The sequence below is a fragment of the Bubalus kerabau genome, chromosome 5, assembly GCF_029407905.1.
Source record: "Bubalus kerabau isolate K-KA32 ecotype Philippines breed swamp buffalo chromosome 5, PCC_UOA_SB_1v2, whole genome shotgun sequence".
Lineage (NCBI taxonomy): Eukaryota > Metazoa > Chordata > Mammalia > Artiodactyla > Bovidae > Bubalus > Bubalus kerabau.
Window position 1 is genome coordinate 6,042,029 of NC_073628.1, and position 16,423 is coordinate 6,058,451.

Consider the following 16,423-nt stretch of genomic DNA (forward strand, 5'->3'; position numbering starts at 1 on the left):
TTGTGAACCTTTTGTGAGCACCCTCTGTGTGCCAGGCACCCGCCTCTTTCACAGGCAAGAGGCCCAGGTAACTTGCCCAAGGTCCTAAAGTGATAGCCTGGTTTGGATCCAGGTAGTCATACTGGACCCAGTGCCTACACAGGGTGTGCTTATATCCCCCACATGGAACACGTGTGTAAAGGCATTTCAAAACAAGAGGCATGACGCAAGGGACAAGTGATGTCATCTTAACGTGGTTACCGCTGGGATGGGCAGGGTGAAGGAGGGGGTGGGTGGGGTGGGTAAAGCCCTAAGAAGAGCCACAAGGTGGCGCCAGGGCACACAGGCCGCTCCAGGATGTGTGGTCCAGGGCTGGGAGATGGGAGTGAGTCAGGGGTCTCCAGGACCAGCCCTCCATAGGACTGGTGAGCCTGGGACCCCGCTTCCTCAGGCCTCAGGGGGGTTTCGCTGCAATCCAGGATCCTGCCCCAGGGTCGGGGGGGCTGGCCTCAGGGGTGCCCATCTGTTTGAGGTACAGTTCGGTGGTCACAGCCTGGGGACTGGGTCCAGCCCAGCCAACTGGGCAGAAGGTCAGCAACCAGCTCCTTCCTGTGCCGCTGGGGCAGTCGGGCGGGGAGGGCCGCAGGCCCTCAGGTCACCACACAAAAGCTCCGGGTGATCCGCCTCCAGAAGTTGCGACCGCGGCTGCTGAGGGCCACCTCGGCTGCCTCCTGGAAGACGGCGTGGACGTTCTCCTGGAGCAGAGCCGAGCATTCGAGGTAGGCCACGGCGCCCACGGCCCGCGCCATCTCCTGGCCCTAGCAGAGAGCGTAACAGGGCTGCCGTCAGCTGGCTGCTGCCAGGGGCCTCGCATCCAGCTGCCCCCTCCCCCACCGGGCCCCTTGCCACCCTAGACGTGCTCTCCTAGGGCGCCCTCAGCTCCTGCCCCCTGGCCTGACCAAGCACCCTGATGGATTCATCCAGTTTCCTGCCTCAGTTCTCGGCCGGGTCTCTGCCTCTCCAGGTACCAATTGATTACCCTCCCAGCCTGACCCAGGCGTGCCACAGAGAGGGGCCTGCAGACTAAAGAGCTGGAGGGGTCCCCCTAGCTGCGAAATAGGGGGGCAGGACCATCTGATGTGCACTCCACTCGCTCTCCATCCTCACTGGAAACTTCCAAGCCTGGCAGTTCTTGACCACGGCTGCTTCCCAAATACCCCCCACCCTGCTCCACATCCTGTGTGTGCTGAGAGGCTGGGCCTGAGTGGCATCCTCCCAGGGGTGCCCTCTCCTGCCCCCAACCCCACCCCACCCTAGGCTGCGTCTCCTACCCTGTGGTAGGTCACAGGTTCCAACCCGTTTTTCCGCAGCTTCTTCACCAGCATCTTGTCCTTGCGCAGGTCGGTCTTGCAGCCCACGACGACGATGGGCACCTCCTTGCAGAAGTGATTCACCTCTGGGTACCACTAGGGGGAGAGGGGTGGTGAGGGCACATGTGTGAGCCATCAGGGGAGTGGGCTGCTGTCCTGAACTCCAGGTCAACTCTGACAATGATACTTAGCACAGCCAGCTTAGGGAGTCCTCTGGGTGCTAGTGGTAATGCTGTGCCGATGCAGGAGACATGGGTTCAATCCCTGGGTCAGGGAAGATCCCCTGAAGAAGGAAATGGCAACCCGCTCCAGTATTGTTGCCTGGAGAATTCCATGGACAGAGGACACTGGCGGGTTACAGTCCATGGGGCTGCAAAGAGTCAGACATGACTGAGCGACTGAGCAAGGGAACAACTCACTGGCACTAAGAAGACAAGGTACTCCAAGCCAGGCTAAGACTTTACACATAATGAGCACACGAAGCCCCCATCTCTGTGAGGCAAGTTCTATCATCAGTCCCACTGCACAGATGCACTCACTGAGGTGCAGAGAGGCTCTGTAACTTGGACTTGGTCACAAAACTGGAAGTGTTAGAATTTGAACCCAGAGGTTAGCGCCCAGAGCCCTGTCCCCACCTGCTCTAGAATCCTACCTCTGCAAGGTAAGGGGTCCCAGGACCGTCTCCCCAGTGGGGCAACATTCATAAATAAATAGTGAGGCTCTAAAACTAAAGCAGCTCACGAAATGCTTGCAGCAGCTGTTGGCCTGTCGGAGGGGGCACTCCTGTCCTGCCAGCTGCTCTCTGGAATGCGAGGCCTCACGGCTGGGTTATTTCAGTCTGGACTATAACCCAGGAGCCTGGAACCAGCAGCGCACGCTGGCTCAGTTTCAAGGAAAACCGGCATCAAACTGTCTGGCTTCTGGAGACATATAGGGCCTGTGTGGGGTCCCAGCGACCCTCCCATCCACAAAACTGCCCTTGACAAGGGTCTTCTCTCTGACGCTGCCTTGCTAAGTCCAACAGGGCATCTCATCAGACCTCGTCCTAGCTAAGCCCTGGCATCAGCGATCATTCCATCCTTCAAAAGCTGGTCGGCATGGTGCCCCAGGGTCCCACACTCCTGGTTGTCCTCAGGTCTCCAGGTGACAGCTCCCTTCTGCCCCCCACCCCCAATCCACAGCTCTTCCCCACCAGCAGCTCCTAAATGGATCTGCCCAGCCCTGTCCTCTCTCACGAACCGCAGACTCAGACTTCTGCCTGCCCCTCCACTGGGATGTCCAAGGGGCCTCCACTGCCCACCTCCCTGCCCTCAGCCTGCTCCTCCTCGTCTTGGTAAACGGCAAGTCTACCTTCCAGGTGCTCTGAGCAAATGTCTCTCTCCCACCCATGTCCAATCCATCTGCAAACCCTGGTGGTTTGGTCCTACCTTCCAGATTCGGTACCCACTCACCTCTCACCATCCCCTCTGCCAGTACCCTGCTCCCAGCCTTGGTGCCTAGAACAGTCCTGGCACATAGAGGTACCTTCCAAATGCATACCAGTCTGCATGGAGCAGACTGGTTCAAGTCCCAGGGTTACCACGTTAATAGATGCGTATCTTGGAGCAAGGGCCCCAATCTGGGAACGATAGTATCTGCTCCATAAATTGTTTGTTTTTGTTTTTTTCCACTTTTTGGTTATACTGTGGGGTATGCAGGATCTAAGTTCCCCAACCAGGGATTGAACCTGCGCCCTCTGCAGTAGAAGTGCAGAGTGTTAATCACTAGACCACCAGGGAAGTTCCTCTATAACATTTCTAGGTTAGCTGAGTAAATATGTCAGTGCCCAGAACTGTACCTGCCCGTATTAAGTCCTCAGTAAACCCTGCCATCATCGTGTGGTTATTGTTAGTACCGCTGCCGCTGGTTGTGCTCTGACGGACCCTGGAGCACGCCCTTCACACACGCCTGGAGGCGCTGGCGGTAGGAGCTGCTGGCTGGAACAGAGGAACTCCAGGGACCATGTCCCCACCACCTGTGAGCAGCCCTGGGGACCTCTACCGTAATCAGCGGATGTGCTGGGCGGCCACTGGGAGCCAGCGGTCACGTTGCGGGAGGCTGGCAGTTCCTGTGACCTCGGACAGGCCAGGGCTGGGGAGAGGCAGGGGTCTCTGGGTCGCCCTGCATCCTTAGGCAGGGTCATGGTGGAAAGGCCTCGGCATTCTGAGTCTGCAGCAATGGGCAGGCAGGAAGTACTGGACAGGGAGTCAGAGTCTCATCCAGACCCTGCCACCAGATCCCTGTGGGACCTTGGGTAAGCCGCTCTGGACCTCCGTTTCCCCACAGTTACGCCAAACACATTGGACCACACATCATCCAGGGCCTGACAGGTTCTGACAGTCAGCTGGGTCCAGGGCAGGGGCGGAGCGGAGTGGCCTGGCTATGGGGCTTTGCCTCCCTGTCCATCCCCACCTCCACCCCGCTGCCACCTACCCGGTTAGAGATGTTGTCGAAGCTGTGCGGACTAGTGACATCAAAGCAGAGGAGCAGGACGCTGGCATCAGGGTAGAACAGGGGCCGCAGGCGGTCATAGTCCACTTGCCCTGGTAGGGTGGGAGGCGGTCACTCCCTCCAGATCTCCTGCCCACTGTCAGCACGTCCCCAACATCAGAGAGGTCACCCCAACCAAGACCAGGGGAGGGTGTGAGCTGAGCGGGTGAACTAGACCAGGGCCTAGTTCCGTGCCTCGGAGTCCAGCCAGTGAATGATCCCCTTGGGGCCGTGTCCCCCTGGCCGGCCTGTGGGATGTGCCAGCCCCCGCCTGGGTGAGACCACTTGCTGAGAGAGCCCTGCTCTGGCAGGAGTAGGGGGTTTCTGAGGCCCCCACTCAGAAACCTGTTTTGCCCTAGGCTTGGGGGAGCTGGGGGATGAGAAGAAAGAGGCAGGCGGGACCTGGGCCAACATGTCACAGCCCAACAAGGTAAGGGGGTTGTGGGATTCCCTGAGTTGGCTTTGAATTCTTTTTTGACCTGTGGGATTTTAGTTCCCTGACCAGGGATCGAACCCAGGCCCTGCAGTGGAAGGCACAGTCGTAACTGCTGGCCTGCCAGGGAAGTCTCCTAGCTTTGAGTTCTGATGTATTTGACTCTGAACCTTCTTGCAGGCAAGGTCAGGAGGCTGGAGGTCAGAAGTCAAGGTCGAACAATCTTATAGGAGCTAAAGCCAGGGTGGAACGCTCAGGAGGCTAGAAACAGTCTGCCTCTTGAGAGCCAAGAGTTCCGCCTCGTCTCCGGGACCCTGTTGGCTGCTCTGGGTCAGGGGGCTACAGTGAGGAGGGTTCAGGCCGACACCCGTCCCCTGGAGGCTGCTCGGCCTCCCTGGTTCAGAAGAAAGGGGGTGGTGCCCCTCCTCCCACCCTGCCCCTCCCCAGCCCTGCACCCACCTGCCGTGTCCCAGATTTGGAGGTGGACGGGTTTGCCCTTCACCTGCAGATTCACGCCGAGCCGCTCAAACACCGTGGGGGTGTAGCTCTGAGGAAGAAGGGGTTGGGGGTGGTTAAGAGGGCAGCTTCTGAAGGGCGGTGGTCCTGGCAACCAAGTCAGAGCCCAAAATGCCCGCGGCACAGCCCCTTTGGCAGTCAGCAGAGCGGATGGTTTCTGGGAGGGAGCTGGCTGGTGGCGTTGCGGCCACTTTGCAGCTGTGTGCCCCTGCCCCGTGGAGGCACTGAACCTCCCTGGGCCCCTCCGAGACCGTAGAGTGGGTCTCCTGGAGCACCCACTGCAGGCGCTGCTGTAAGGGTTCAATGCGGAGCTTCACATGGAGCCCCGAGCCCAGGGCCTGGTACAGACTAACATTCTACAGGTGCCAGGACCGCTGTTTTTATCTTTGTCCTCGTCCAGACTGTCCCATTTCCGAGCCTTCCTTCCTGCTGTCCCCGCCTCCTAGAATGACATTAACCTACGTTTGTTCATCCACTTATTCATTCATTCATTCATTCACAAGCACCTTCTCCGGGTCTGATTCTGGACATTCAGGAACAAGTAATAAAGACTCACTGCCTAGCCTGGGGAGCTCCTAGCTTTCAGGGGTGGGGGTGGGGGGGTCCCCTCTTTTGCCTCTCAACCTCTCATAATCCAACCAGGATGTTCCCATTTCTGTCTCTCTTACCTGCCCTGCCTGGCCCCAGGTGGAGGTCACCTGGCCAGGGGCCCCTCCACCCCAGGCCCGCTAAGCCTGAGCTCGCCCCCTCTCCACAAAGGCCAGATGAGTGGGAGCAGGAGGGGCTTTTACACAAGTGCAGGAAGGAAGAGGGGAGCTTGTGCAGAGGGGAGCCGAGCAACAGGGGGGCAGGTTTTCACACCACAAGCCCTTTGCACCAAGTGGCATGCTGGCCCCCTTGCCTTATGGGTAGCCAAGTCTTGCCCCCTTGCTCAGGGCTGGGCAGTGGGACCATAGCCCTGGGGGACCCTGTTTTTCCCTCTTCCCATGCCAGGTGGGGCCCCCACCTGCCCGTGACTCAGGAGGACTTCAAGGCTGCCTGCGTGCTGGTCCTCTGAGTCAGGGCCTGGCCACTGGGAGGGGCAATCCCTTAGCAGAGGGTCAGCAACGTCCTTCAAGGGCACTTAGGAAGCAGCGGTGGGGAGGGTGGGGAGAAAGGTGGGTCACAGAGCAGGCAACCAGGCAGGATGGAGAAGTCAAGGATGGCCCTGGGGTCAGCCACCCTGGACTCTAGTCACTGGCACTTCCTCTACTCAGACTAGGGCTGCCCTCTCCTTCCCATGCCCCCTCCTTGCCCCCTCCTCTCAGGCCTGGTAGGGGACAGTGTGACATGGTGCCATGGTGGCTATCAGCGCTGGCTTTCTTTTTTTTTTGGCAGTGCCACACAGCATGTAGGATCTTAGTTCCCCAATGAGGGATCGAACCTGCACCTCCTGCAATGGAAGAGCAGAGTCTTAACCACTGGACCACCAGGGAAGTCCAAGGAGCACGGGCTTTGGAATGAGATGCACCTGGCTTAGGACGGGCTCTGGCACTCACTGTGTGACCTTGGACCAGCGCCCTCACTGGTTAAAGGAGGCGAGTATCTGTGTGTGACAGCGAAGGCCGGCTGGCAGGCGAGGTCAAACGCCCACCACTTAGGAAGCTGGGTGCCAGGGGCAGCATCCACCCCTCCAAGAGGTGCCCCTTCCCCAGCCTCTCCCCAGCCTGTCACCGTGGAGGTGCTGACATCTGTTGAGCTCCCAGCCCGGCTGCCCACAGTGGCAGGACCCCTCCTGATCTGAGGCGCAGGGCGACCTGCCGTGAAGTTCTCAGGAGACGCACTTCCGGACTCTGCAAGTGTCCGTGGAGATAACACCGTCACCCACATTCTTGAGGGATCTGCTCTGTGAGGCTCTTTACCTGCACCATCTCTGATCCTGGTAACCTTAGAAAGTCGATACTATCCCCATTCTCTCTTTTTTGGCCTCACTCCACATGTGGGATCTTAGTTCCTTGACCAAGGATTGAACCTGCATCTCCCGCAGTGACAGCGTGCAGTTCTAACCACTGGACCACCAGGGAAGTTCCCCTCACCGCATTTTCCTGTTGAAGACACTGAGGCCCAGAGAGGGGAAGTGACCGGCCCATGGTAACATATTAGACAGATGGCTGAGGATGGGGCCAGGTCTCTCAGGCTCCAGGGGCCAGGCTCTGACCCTCCTCACCTTTCTCTCCTGAGGTCACCCACTCTAGCCCCTGGCACCAGAGCTGAGCAGGAAAGCCCCATTCACGGAGTGGGACTGGGTTCTCCCCTCTGGAATGTCATCCCGCAGACTCCATCGACACCTTCTGTCTTGTTCTTTGGACCCCCCAGGCGGGTCACTCTCTGCCTGCAGGACCAATAAGCACCTAATCTTATCTGCGCCGTCCTCCTGCAGAAAGACAGGGCTGGGCCCAGCTAGACCAGGGCAGATGACTCATGCTTGGGTCTGACCTCACAGTGCTCACAGACAGACAGATGGACCATTATAGCATAGGAGACACAGCTCCAGAGGGGAGACCCAGGAGTTTCCCCTGGGAAGCACACCCATGGGAGTCCCTGCCGGGGGCCAGGGAGAACTCGGCTGGCCCTGGAAGGTCAGCTGGTGTGCCCTGCCCTGTTCCACCCTGACCCTGCTGTGGGGGCCCTGGGCTTCTGGCCCTGTGGTTGTGGTTGTTGCCCCAAGTGTCAGGGGCCGGTGCCTAGCTAGGAGTCCCCCTGCCTTGGGAGCTTTCTCTCTACTCTCCAGCCCTGAACTCAAGGTCAGGCCACAGCCAGACAAGGCTCATTGAAGCCCTCCAGACCCCTGAGGCCCTCCAGATCCCAGCCTGCTCTTCACTGCAGGCAGGAGGCCTGGCATGTGGGATCCCAAGTCTCCTAGCTGTTGGCTCCCCGGGCTTGCAGGGCTGTCAAGAGGAGGCGTCCAAGGCCAGGACAGAAGGAGGCTGCTCTGGCTTGCAAAGCTCTGGGGGGCTGCGGAGGATATCCTGGTCATGGCCGGGAAGACCTGGGTTCTAGGCCAGGGCTCTGACGGGCGGGCCCTGTGCCCCGAGGCCAGACTCTTCTCTCCGGCCACCGTCTTTCCAGCTATAAACTGAAGGCCTTTCCCGCTCTCAGACCTTGTGCTTCTTTAAATGAAGTGTCTCTATTGTGCCTGGAGGCAGACGGGTCCCTGGGAATGCGGGTCCCCAAATGGGAGGACCAGTGGCAGGCCGGCCCCCTGGTGACAGGCATGTGCTCCCTTTCCCTGGCCACCCGGAGTGTCCTTCACCCTTCAACACACACTTTGTTCACATCAGCCAGAAACGCCTATTTCCACACTGCAGCCTCTGCAGTCGGGATGGGTCTCACCCTTGAGGATGTCTCAGAGCCCAGGACAGTGGCAATGAGGTACGCCCACCCCCTCACCCCCATCCAGCCCCTTCTCGCAGGCCCCTTTCCCAGGCCTCAGGTCGCCCAGCTTCTCTGTGGAGCTCCCCGCAACTCTGCCATAATTGTTGGGTTTGGGTTCTCACAGGCAGCATCTGGGGGCCCGGAAACACATCCCTCCCCTCAACTAAAAAAAAAAAGTGAGTGGCCAAAGGACATGACGTCAGCTCCCAAAACCACAAAGCAAGAGTTGGCTTGATGCTGCCACAGTGGAAAGAAAGGCTGACTCCGTTAGCAGGCCCGGCCTCGCCAGCCTCCCCCATCCAACTCCCACCACCCCCGCGGGTCGGAGGGTGCAGGGATCCACTGGAGGGGCCGTGGTGCTGCAAGGGGACCCATGGGCTCCAGGGGAACTGGGCTGAGGGGGCGCACAGTGGGTGGGTCTCACCCTGCCCTGGGGCTGACAAATCCGCCTGGACAGGCAGTGGGCATGCTGGTGAGGGAAAAGCAGTCCACGTGCCCAGGCATCGACAACATGCCAGGTACCACTCGGGGCCGTGTCTTAGCCTTGCCTTAATGCTACCTCACCACCACCCTCGGGTCTCTCCACCCAGGGAGGTCTCATGAGGGATCGGAGGCTCACAGAGGCTGAGCAAGGCACGGTGGGCCCCAGCTGGGGGAGACTGAGGTGCCAACCCAGCTGTCTGACGAGGTTGTTGTGTTCTGACCCTCTAAGGCTGAGCCCACAGGACAGCCATCGTAGGGGCAAGAGCTGGGTGAAGACGCGATGTCTCCTAAGAAGAACGTTTGCCACTTTTCAGTGGGTCCTTCCTGCTGCAGCTCAGCCCCTGACTTGTGTGAACTCACTCATCGCTGCGACCCTGAGAGCTGGGCATCACAGCTATTCCTATTATGCAGTTAAGCCAACAGGCACAGAGAGGGTAAGGGGCCTGCCCGAGGGCGCACAGCTTTGAGTCCCGAAGCCAGGATTTGAAGCCAGGAGATCTAGCTTCACCACCCCAGAGTGGTCAGTCCTCTTAGCCAAGGGGTGCCACCGAGGGTTCTCTTAGGACCTGCAACGTCCCCAGGCCACCCACGTCAGTGCCCCGGGACACCTCTCCGGGGTAGGTGCCGTTCTTGGCACTTTACAGACGATGCCTCTGAGTCCTTCACTCCTGGGGGCACGGTGACAGCTGTCTTGGACCCCAGGCTCTGCGGGGAGGCAGGATGGGCGCCTGTCCCTCCCTCCTCGGGGGGCAGGAGGCGCCGGGGGCCGCACTCACCTCGGGGAAGGCCCCTTCCGCGAAGACCATCAGCAGTGACGTCTTCCCGCAGCCGCCGTCGCCCACGAGGACCACCTTGACCGACCGCGCGCCGCCCGGCGCCTCCTCGCTCGGGGCCTGGGCCGTCTTCATCGCGGGGCGCGGAGGGACGTAGGGAGGGAGGCAGGGCCGGGGCGCGCGGAGCGGCGGCCGCGGGGCCGGCGGGGCAGGAATGTGGAAGGGGCGGGGCGGCGGGAGGAAGTGCGGGCGGCGGGCGGCCCAGGTGAGGGGCCGGCCGGGCGCATTCCGCGGCCCTGCCCCTCCCGTCCCACGGCCCGGGACCCAGGCGGCCCGAGACAAACTCTTCTTGAATCCCTGCTCTGTGGGGCCGTCAGGGTGCAGGAGGTAGAGGACCCAGATCGGCCTACGTCCCTCAGGAGCGCACCCCGGTCTGATGCGGAGAAGACTCGTAGTTGGGCAGTGACCCCATGGACGGGGACAGACGAGGCTCCTGGCCCTCTTCTCGCCGAGCAGGGAGGTGGGGGTCAGCCCTGTTGGCCCACCAGCTTGGTGGGGGGGCAGGAACGGGGTCCCTAGTGCCTAGTCTCTGCGGGCCCGGAGCAGGAACTGGTGACTTTTGGTGGATGAATGAATGAGTGAATGAATGAATATGCATCCCCTCCCCCCATCTCCCTGGAGACAGAACACCCCACAGCCCTCCTGCAGGTGTTCCAGGAAAGGTGGGAAGGGGGTGACCCGGGCAGGCCCTTATGGGTGAGTCCATGGCACTGCCAGCTGGACCTCCCCTCCCCCAGCCAGTACCAGGAAGTCTCACTAGCAGTGGGTCTCCCCTCTGCCTGGGGCATGGCCTGGGGAAAGCGACGGAACCTTCCATCTGTAAAGTGCTTAGAGCAGGGTCTGGTACATGGTGGTGATGCCATGTGTAATTCTTGCTATTTCCTGTGCTCAAGGGCTTGGGGACCCTGAACTGCAGAAGTTCAAGTCTCTCACAGGGACTTCCCTGGTGGTTCAGTGATTGAGAATCTGCCTTCCAATGCTAGGGATATGAGTTCCATCCCTGGGTGGGGAACTTAAGATCCCACATGTGGGGCGACTAAGCCCCTTGCGCCACAACGATAGACCCTGCATGCTGCAACTAAGATGTTATGCAGACAAAAAAAAAAGAGTCTCTCACAGCCTAGAATGGGAGACAAGCGGGACATATCAGCGTGATGAGAGCTCCAGCCATGGCAGGGACAGGCAGTGGACGAGAGTCAGGAAGAGGGGCCCCACACTCAGGCTGGGGGTGGTTAGAGAGAGGGGCCAGAGTCTTGAGGAAAAAGCGAAACGCAGTTAGATGGGGGAAGAGAAGAGGGTTCCAAACTGAGGGGACAGCATGTGTAAGGTATAGAGGTGTGTGTGTGGGGTTGTTTGCAGTGGCGGGGGGGGAGGGGTGCTGCAGTTCTTCCCTATGATGAAGGGTGAGGTTGGATGAGGGAGCTGGTCCTGGGGGTGAATTTGAGGATTAAATGGGGCCTGGATGGTGGAGCACTTTGGGTGCCAGGAATTAATACAGAATTGAACTGGAAACTCCCTGTCACCTGACCGCCTACTCCAGTTACGCGTGCTCAGTCACTCAATCGTGTCCAGCTCTTTGTGAACCCATGGACTGTGGCCCGCCAGGCTCCTCTGTCCATGGAATTTTTCAGGCAAGAATACTGGAGTGGGTTGCCATTTTCCTCCTCTGAGGGACCTTTCTGACCCAGGAATCTAACTGCATCGTCTTCTGGATTGGCAGGTAGATTCTTTACCACTAGCGACATCTGGGAAGGCCTCCTACTCCTATTAGCAGCCAGAATTGAAATATATATTTATAAGATGGGCACAAAGGCCGCCCCAGATCATGGACTGTTTCCACTGAAGCTCAGAGAAACAGAGGGCAGGAGTCTCGGGGTTTTTCATCTTCCCCCACATAGGTCATGACATCATTCCTCACGCAGTTCAAAGCCAGGAGGTGAAAAGCCACTCTCAGCCCCCTTAAACCTCACCGTGGCCCAAAGAGGCAGCTAGGTCAAGAGTCACCGCCCCTCTGCTGAGCAGCAGAGTCCAGGCCGCTGACTCCTGTTCCAGGCTCAGCCAGGGCCACGGTCAGCAGGCCGAATGAAGCCTCACCTGGATGAAGGGAGCACCCCAAGACATCCCTTCCCACCTGTCAGTTGCCCCTTCCTCCCCGAAACTGCCAAAGGGCTGGGCAGTGACTTGGCACCAGACTGGGTGTGTAGCCACTGATCAGGACTCCCCGCCCCAAGGAGTGGTGGGGAGGAACCCCACCCCCAACAATCAGCTGTCGGCCTCGTCATCCCCTAGGCTCCCCTGATGACTGCTGTCATCAGGCGTTGGGTGGCAAGGCTGGGAGGCAGGTGGGGCCAGGCTAGGGGTGGAGGGAGCTAAGAGTCAGGCAGAGGTGTCTGGCCTTTGTTGCTATGGGGATAATCACTCTCATGACACTCTTGATGTGTGTCATGCTTTAGAGTTTCACTGAACATTTCCTAATAGTAACAGCGCCCATCAATGGACTGCCAAACATGTGGAGGCTCTTCTGTCCCCTGGCAGGTGGGGAGTGTTAGCCCCATTTTACAGATGGGGCACTTGAGGCCCAAAGAGGTTTAAGCTCTTGTCTGAGAGCCACAGCCAGCGTGAGGCAGGGCTCTAACTGGAACCCGGTTCTAACTGCAGAGCTGGGCTTTCTCCCAACATCACACCTCATATGCATCATTTCCTCTAGTGCTCAGACTGTGAGCTGAGCAGAGTAAGGGATTGGATTCCCCCATTCTGCAGATCTGAGAACTGAAGCTCAGAGAAAGGCAGTGGCTTGTGTCAGGCTAGCACAATCCTGAGCCGAGATTTCAACCCACGTCCCCTGATGTTAAACCCAGGGGTTCACTCTCACTCTATGCTCCTGCTTCTGCCAGAAGGAGATTTAGTCACTGGCCAGAGAGTCTGCCCTGCTGCCAGGGAATTTCCCCAAATCTCAGACATTGCTGGGCCCAGGATGGTGCTGTTTTCTTGGGGCTTGTTTTGGATGAAGAGGTGGCCCGGGTCACAGTTGGCCTGTAAAGGGTACTGTTTGCTGTTTTACAGTTTTCTGTGGCTGCTGTTCACCACCAGCTTGTGGGTGACAGCCCTTTGAGGCCCAGCAGTCCCAGGCCCAGAATCCTCCAGCACCCTGCTCAGCGGGTCATTGACCTGCAGACCCCAGGTCCTCGGCCTGAGGCGGAAGTCCTTCCTTCAAATGTAATAGCCAAGCAGGCTCTCCCGGCCGAGCCCTGAGCACCTCAGTGGCAGGGACCGAGGCCCACCCACCTCTGTCCCCTAGATGGGAGTCCTGCCCCAGACTGGAACCTAGCCGTGGCTCAGGATGTTATGTCCAGTTGACTGGCTGGACAAACAGGGAAAAGGAAGGCAGGTGAAGGAGCGAGGAAGAGACAAAGAAACGAAGATGGGCTGACGCAAAAGAATAAACCAAAGAAATAAATGAAACAACAGTTGCTTGGCTGAGTGAATTCAGAACATGACCTGAGTGCGGGGTCAGCAGACAGGTGACTACCCTCCGGCCCCCATCTGCTCCAAGGACCCCCCCATGGCCCTGGCCCATCTGCCCCATTTTCCGACGGCCCACCCCCATCCTCAGTGAGACCGGAACTCCCTGCTGTCGGGGCCGAGTCTCTGCTGCCCCTGTGTGGCCACTCTGCTCCCTGCACCATCAATACGCAGGGCTGCGGGCACTGCTTGGTGTTCCTGGCTTGCGGTGTGGGGCGTTCATGGAGTGGGGTGGAGGCACCTGGAGTGGGTGCCAGAGGAGGTGGAACTTCAGAGGCGTGGTCCTGCGTCCTGCCCTTTGGGATGTCTTGGCAGGGGACACAGATGCTTTGCTCTTCAAACCTCCCAATGTACCCCCCGCAAGTCCTTTTCATCCCAAACACCAGATCCCAGAGCTCCAGGACCCCTCCACCCAAAGCCCTGGTCTCACGTTTACTGAGCACCCACTATGCGCCAGACACTTGACCTGTCGCATTTCATGAGCTTCCTATGTGGCTCAGCTGGTAAAGAATCCTCCTGCAATGCAGGAGACCTGGATTCGATCCCTGGGTTGGGAAGATCCCCAGGCTTGGAGAATTCCTATGAAGTGTGTTTAATTCCTATCCTCCTTTGATGAATGAGGAAACTGAGGCCCAAAGGAGACAGATAATTTGCCCAAGATCCCACAACTGGTATGTGGGGGTGTGGGTGCCTTCAGAGACCTTCTTGACCAATATGCCCATTCTTCAGATGGGGAAATTGAGGCTCTTGAGGGGAAGGAATTTGTCTCACAACAAGTAAGCAGCAGACTCAGTCTGTGGCACGTGGAACCCAGAAGGGCTTCTTGTCCTAAGTTTCCTTCTGTCTGGCCTCCCCAGACCCACACAATTCCGGTCGCCATTTAACTGGAGCTCAGGGCTGGAGGCACAGGTCTCTTGTCCTGCTTTGCTATTACTGATCCCTCTGGCTGGGACGGGAAGGTTGATAGTGGGGTGGGAGGGGGTGGACAGTGAGGCAGCCCTGTGGCCCAGCCCGAATGTCCATTTGGCTTTTTGGTCTGCCCTTCAGGTGTCTGCAGGTGTGGGTGGCAGGGCAGAGAGAGGAAGGGAGAGTTTGAGCCGCAGTCACCCGTGGCTGCTGCCGGCTCCTCCCGCCCCTCCCACGTGCAGGCCTGGCCACCCACTGCCACTGTCAGGCCGGCGACCCACACACCTGGCCTCTTGGGTGGGGCTCGGCCTATCCCTGAGGGCTTCCAGACAGGGGGGGCTTGGCACCCTTGAGGCCTGGGGCTGGAGGAGCAGGGCAAGGCGGGGTGGGAGGGGAGGAAGGGGCAGGAAGAGATGGGAGGACCATGGTTTGGGCCCTGCTGAATGACCTAAAAGCAGCGGGGCTGCTCCTCACTGACGGAGAGCAGGGCTTGCTCACATTCCTCCTCATGACCCCCAAAGCTGCTTACGGTGCCCCTGCCCCCGCCCCTGGTCTCCCTCCCTCTGGCCCGCTCCCGTCCAGGACCTCACTGCCAGCCGGCCAAGGACATTCAGACTCACCCCGGACAGGAAGCCTCCCCAGCTCAGCCCCACCTGGCCTTTCCAGCCCCAGCTGGCCATCTGGCTCCCCAGACACCTGCACAGGTGGTTTCCCTGCCTTGAGGCTCTCTTCCTCCTCCATGCGCTCAGTCCTTCCCACTCTGCCATCTCCTCCAGAAGTCTTCCCTGATTTCACTCTTTCTGAGCTCCTGCAGGGCCTGTTACCACTGTCTACTGGGCATGGGAGGGTGGGGGGCAGGAATTCTACAGAAGCTCTTCACTTAGGCCCTGAGGTGGGCAGGCCTCCTGGGAACCCTCCCCCAGTGCCCCCCTTCTGCTCCCTGGCCCAGATTCTCCTTCTCCCATGCTTGCTGTGATCTTCCAGGACAGGAGAGGGGAAAACCAGAGCAGCCTGGGATCCAGAGGGGCATCTCTGCTGCCCCTCAATCCTGCCCTCGAGAAGCTGGGGAAGGAAGCAGTGTGGTTTAGTAGTTGAGTCCTAAGCTCAAGAGCCAGAGAGCTTGAGCTCGAACCTCAGCTCTGAGATGCTCTGGCTGTGTGACCTTGGGCTAGTTACCTAACCTCTCTGAGTTTCAGTTTCCACATCTGCAAAAAAAAAAAAAAAAACGAAGCAGACAACAGTACCTGCCTCTTAAGTCTGCAGGGTTGCAGGCTGGGCACCAGCGCTCAATGAATGCACCTGGCCCATCTCCCCTCCAAGCCCTTGCTCTGGTTCCCTTCTCCCCATTCTCTCTGAGTTTGCTCTAGCAAGGCTGATAAGTTGACCAAGGTTTTTCCACTCCTGCCCTTCCACATGCTGTTTCTACTACCAGGAAGGCTCTTTGGGTTTTATCCACCTTTTTTTGGCCTTATCTCTCTTGCCAGGTGGTGCTGGTGGTAAAGAAGAACTCGCCGGCGAGTGCAGGAGACATAAGAGATGTAAGCTTGATTCCTGGGTCAGGAAGATCCTCTGGAGAAGAAAATGGCAACCCACCCCAGTATCCTTGTCTGGAGAATCCCATGGACAGAGGAGCCTGGCAGGCTACAGTCCATGGGGTCGCAGAGTCAGACACGAGTGGAGTGACTTGTCCCTCTTGCCCTGAGAGACTTGTGCCCTCTTGCCTTGATCTTGCTGAGACAGCTCAGCAACACTCCTGAGTGGCCTTCCTTGAGACTCCTGACGGCCATTCTCCCGGCCAGGCGGGCTCAGGGCCCCTTCTCAGAGCCGCCCTGACAGCCTGAAGGCATTGGTCCTTGGGATGACCTCCCCACGGGGGAGCCTCCTGCCCCTCTGGCGTCCAAGCAGCAGGGGAAGGCGTGCTTACAGCAACCCTCACGGAGGCCTGAGTGCCTGATTTCCGGAGACAAAGGTGATTTGGGGCGAGCGGGGCTCCCTGGCAGCCCCCTCCTTCCTGCCCCAGCTTTATTTTGGTTCTAGAATCATTCCAGTCGACATACTTGGTCCCCACCACGCCCATCCAGGTGCAGAGTCAACATTTCATGCAGTTAGGGGAGAGGCGGAGGGGGTCCCGAAGTGGGGGTACATGACACGGCCTGCCAGGCAGAGCCACTGGGTTGAATAGTGGAGGGTCTCCCAGGCTGCAGGGGCTGGCCAGCTGCGTGTCCTCAGGCCCTGGGCTGGCCTGGGGCATGCAGACCTCCACCCAGTGGATGGCCTGACCTCAGGGCTGGGCCACAGCCGTGTCAGGTGGGGAAAGCCACTGTCCGGCCTCCAGTCCTGTGACCACCCTGGGACCCCCAGCCTCACTGGGGGCCCCCCAACCTACCTGGGTGAGCCTGGGTCTCCAGAGACAGCCAGCCGGAGAACCCACCTCTCAC

The 16,423-nt window shown here is 59.1% G+C and overlaps 1 protein-coding gene across 1 annotated transcript; it reads right to left on the minus strand.

Annotated features, from left to right (window-relative positions):
• Window positions 1–201: 201 nt before the first annotated feature.
• RHOD (ras homolog family member D) lies at window positions 202–9,708 on the minus strand. Its single transcript, XM_055583312.1, has 5 exons — window positions 9,501–9,708; window positions 4,771–4,858; window positions 3,822–3,931; window positions 1,311–1,445; window positions 202–797 (listed from the first exon to the last, which is right to left on the minus strand). The coding sequence occupies exons 1-5, from the start codon at window positions 9,630–9,632 to the stop codon at window positions 630–632; spliced, it is 633 nt and encodes a 210-aa protein (XP_055439287.1). The 5' UTR covers window positions 9,633–9,708; the 3' UTR covers window positions 202–629.
• Window positions 9,709–16,423: the final 6,715 nt, after the last annotated feature.

Coding starts and splice junctions, on each gene's coding strand:
- RHOD (XM_055583312.1), bottom strand. CDS start 9,632: ATGAAGACGGCCCAGGCCCCGAGCGAGGAGGCGCCGGGCGGCGCGCGG. Junction 4,859..9,500: donor CGGAAGGGGCCTTCCCCGAG/GTGAGTGCGGCC, acceptor CTTCTTCCTCAG/AGCTACACCCCCACGGTGTT. Junction 1,446..3,821: donor TCGACAACATCTCTAACCGG/GTAGGTGGCAGC, acceptor CTCTCCCCCTAG/TGGTACCCAGAGGTGAATCA.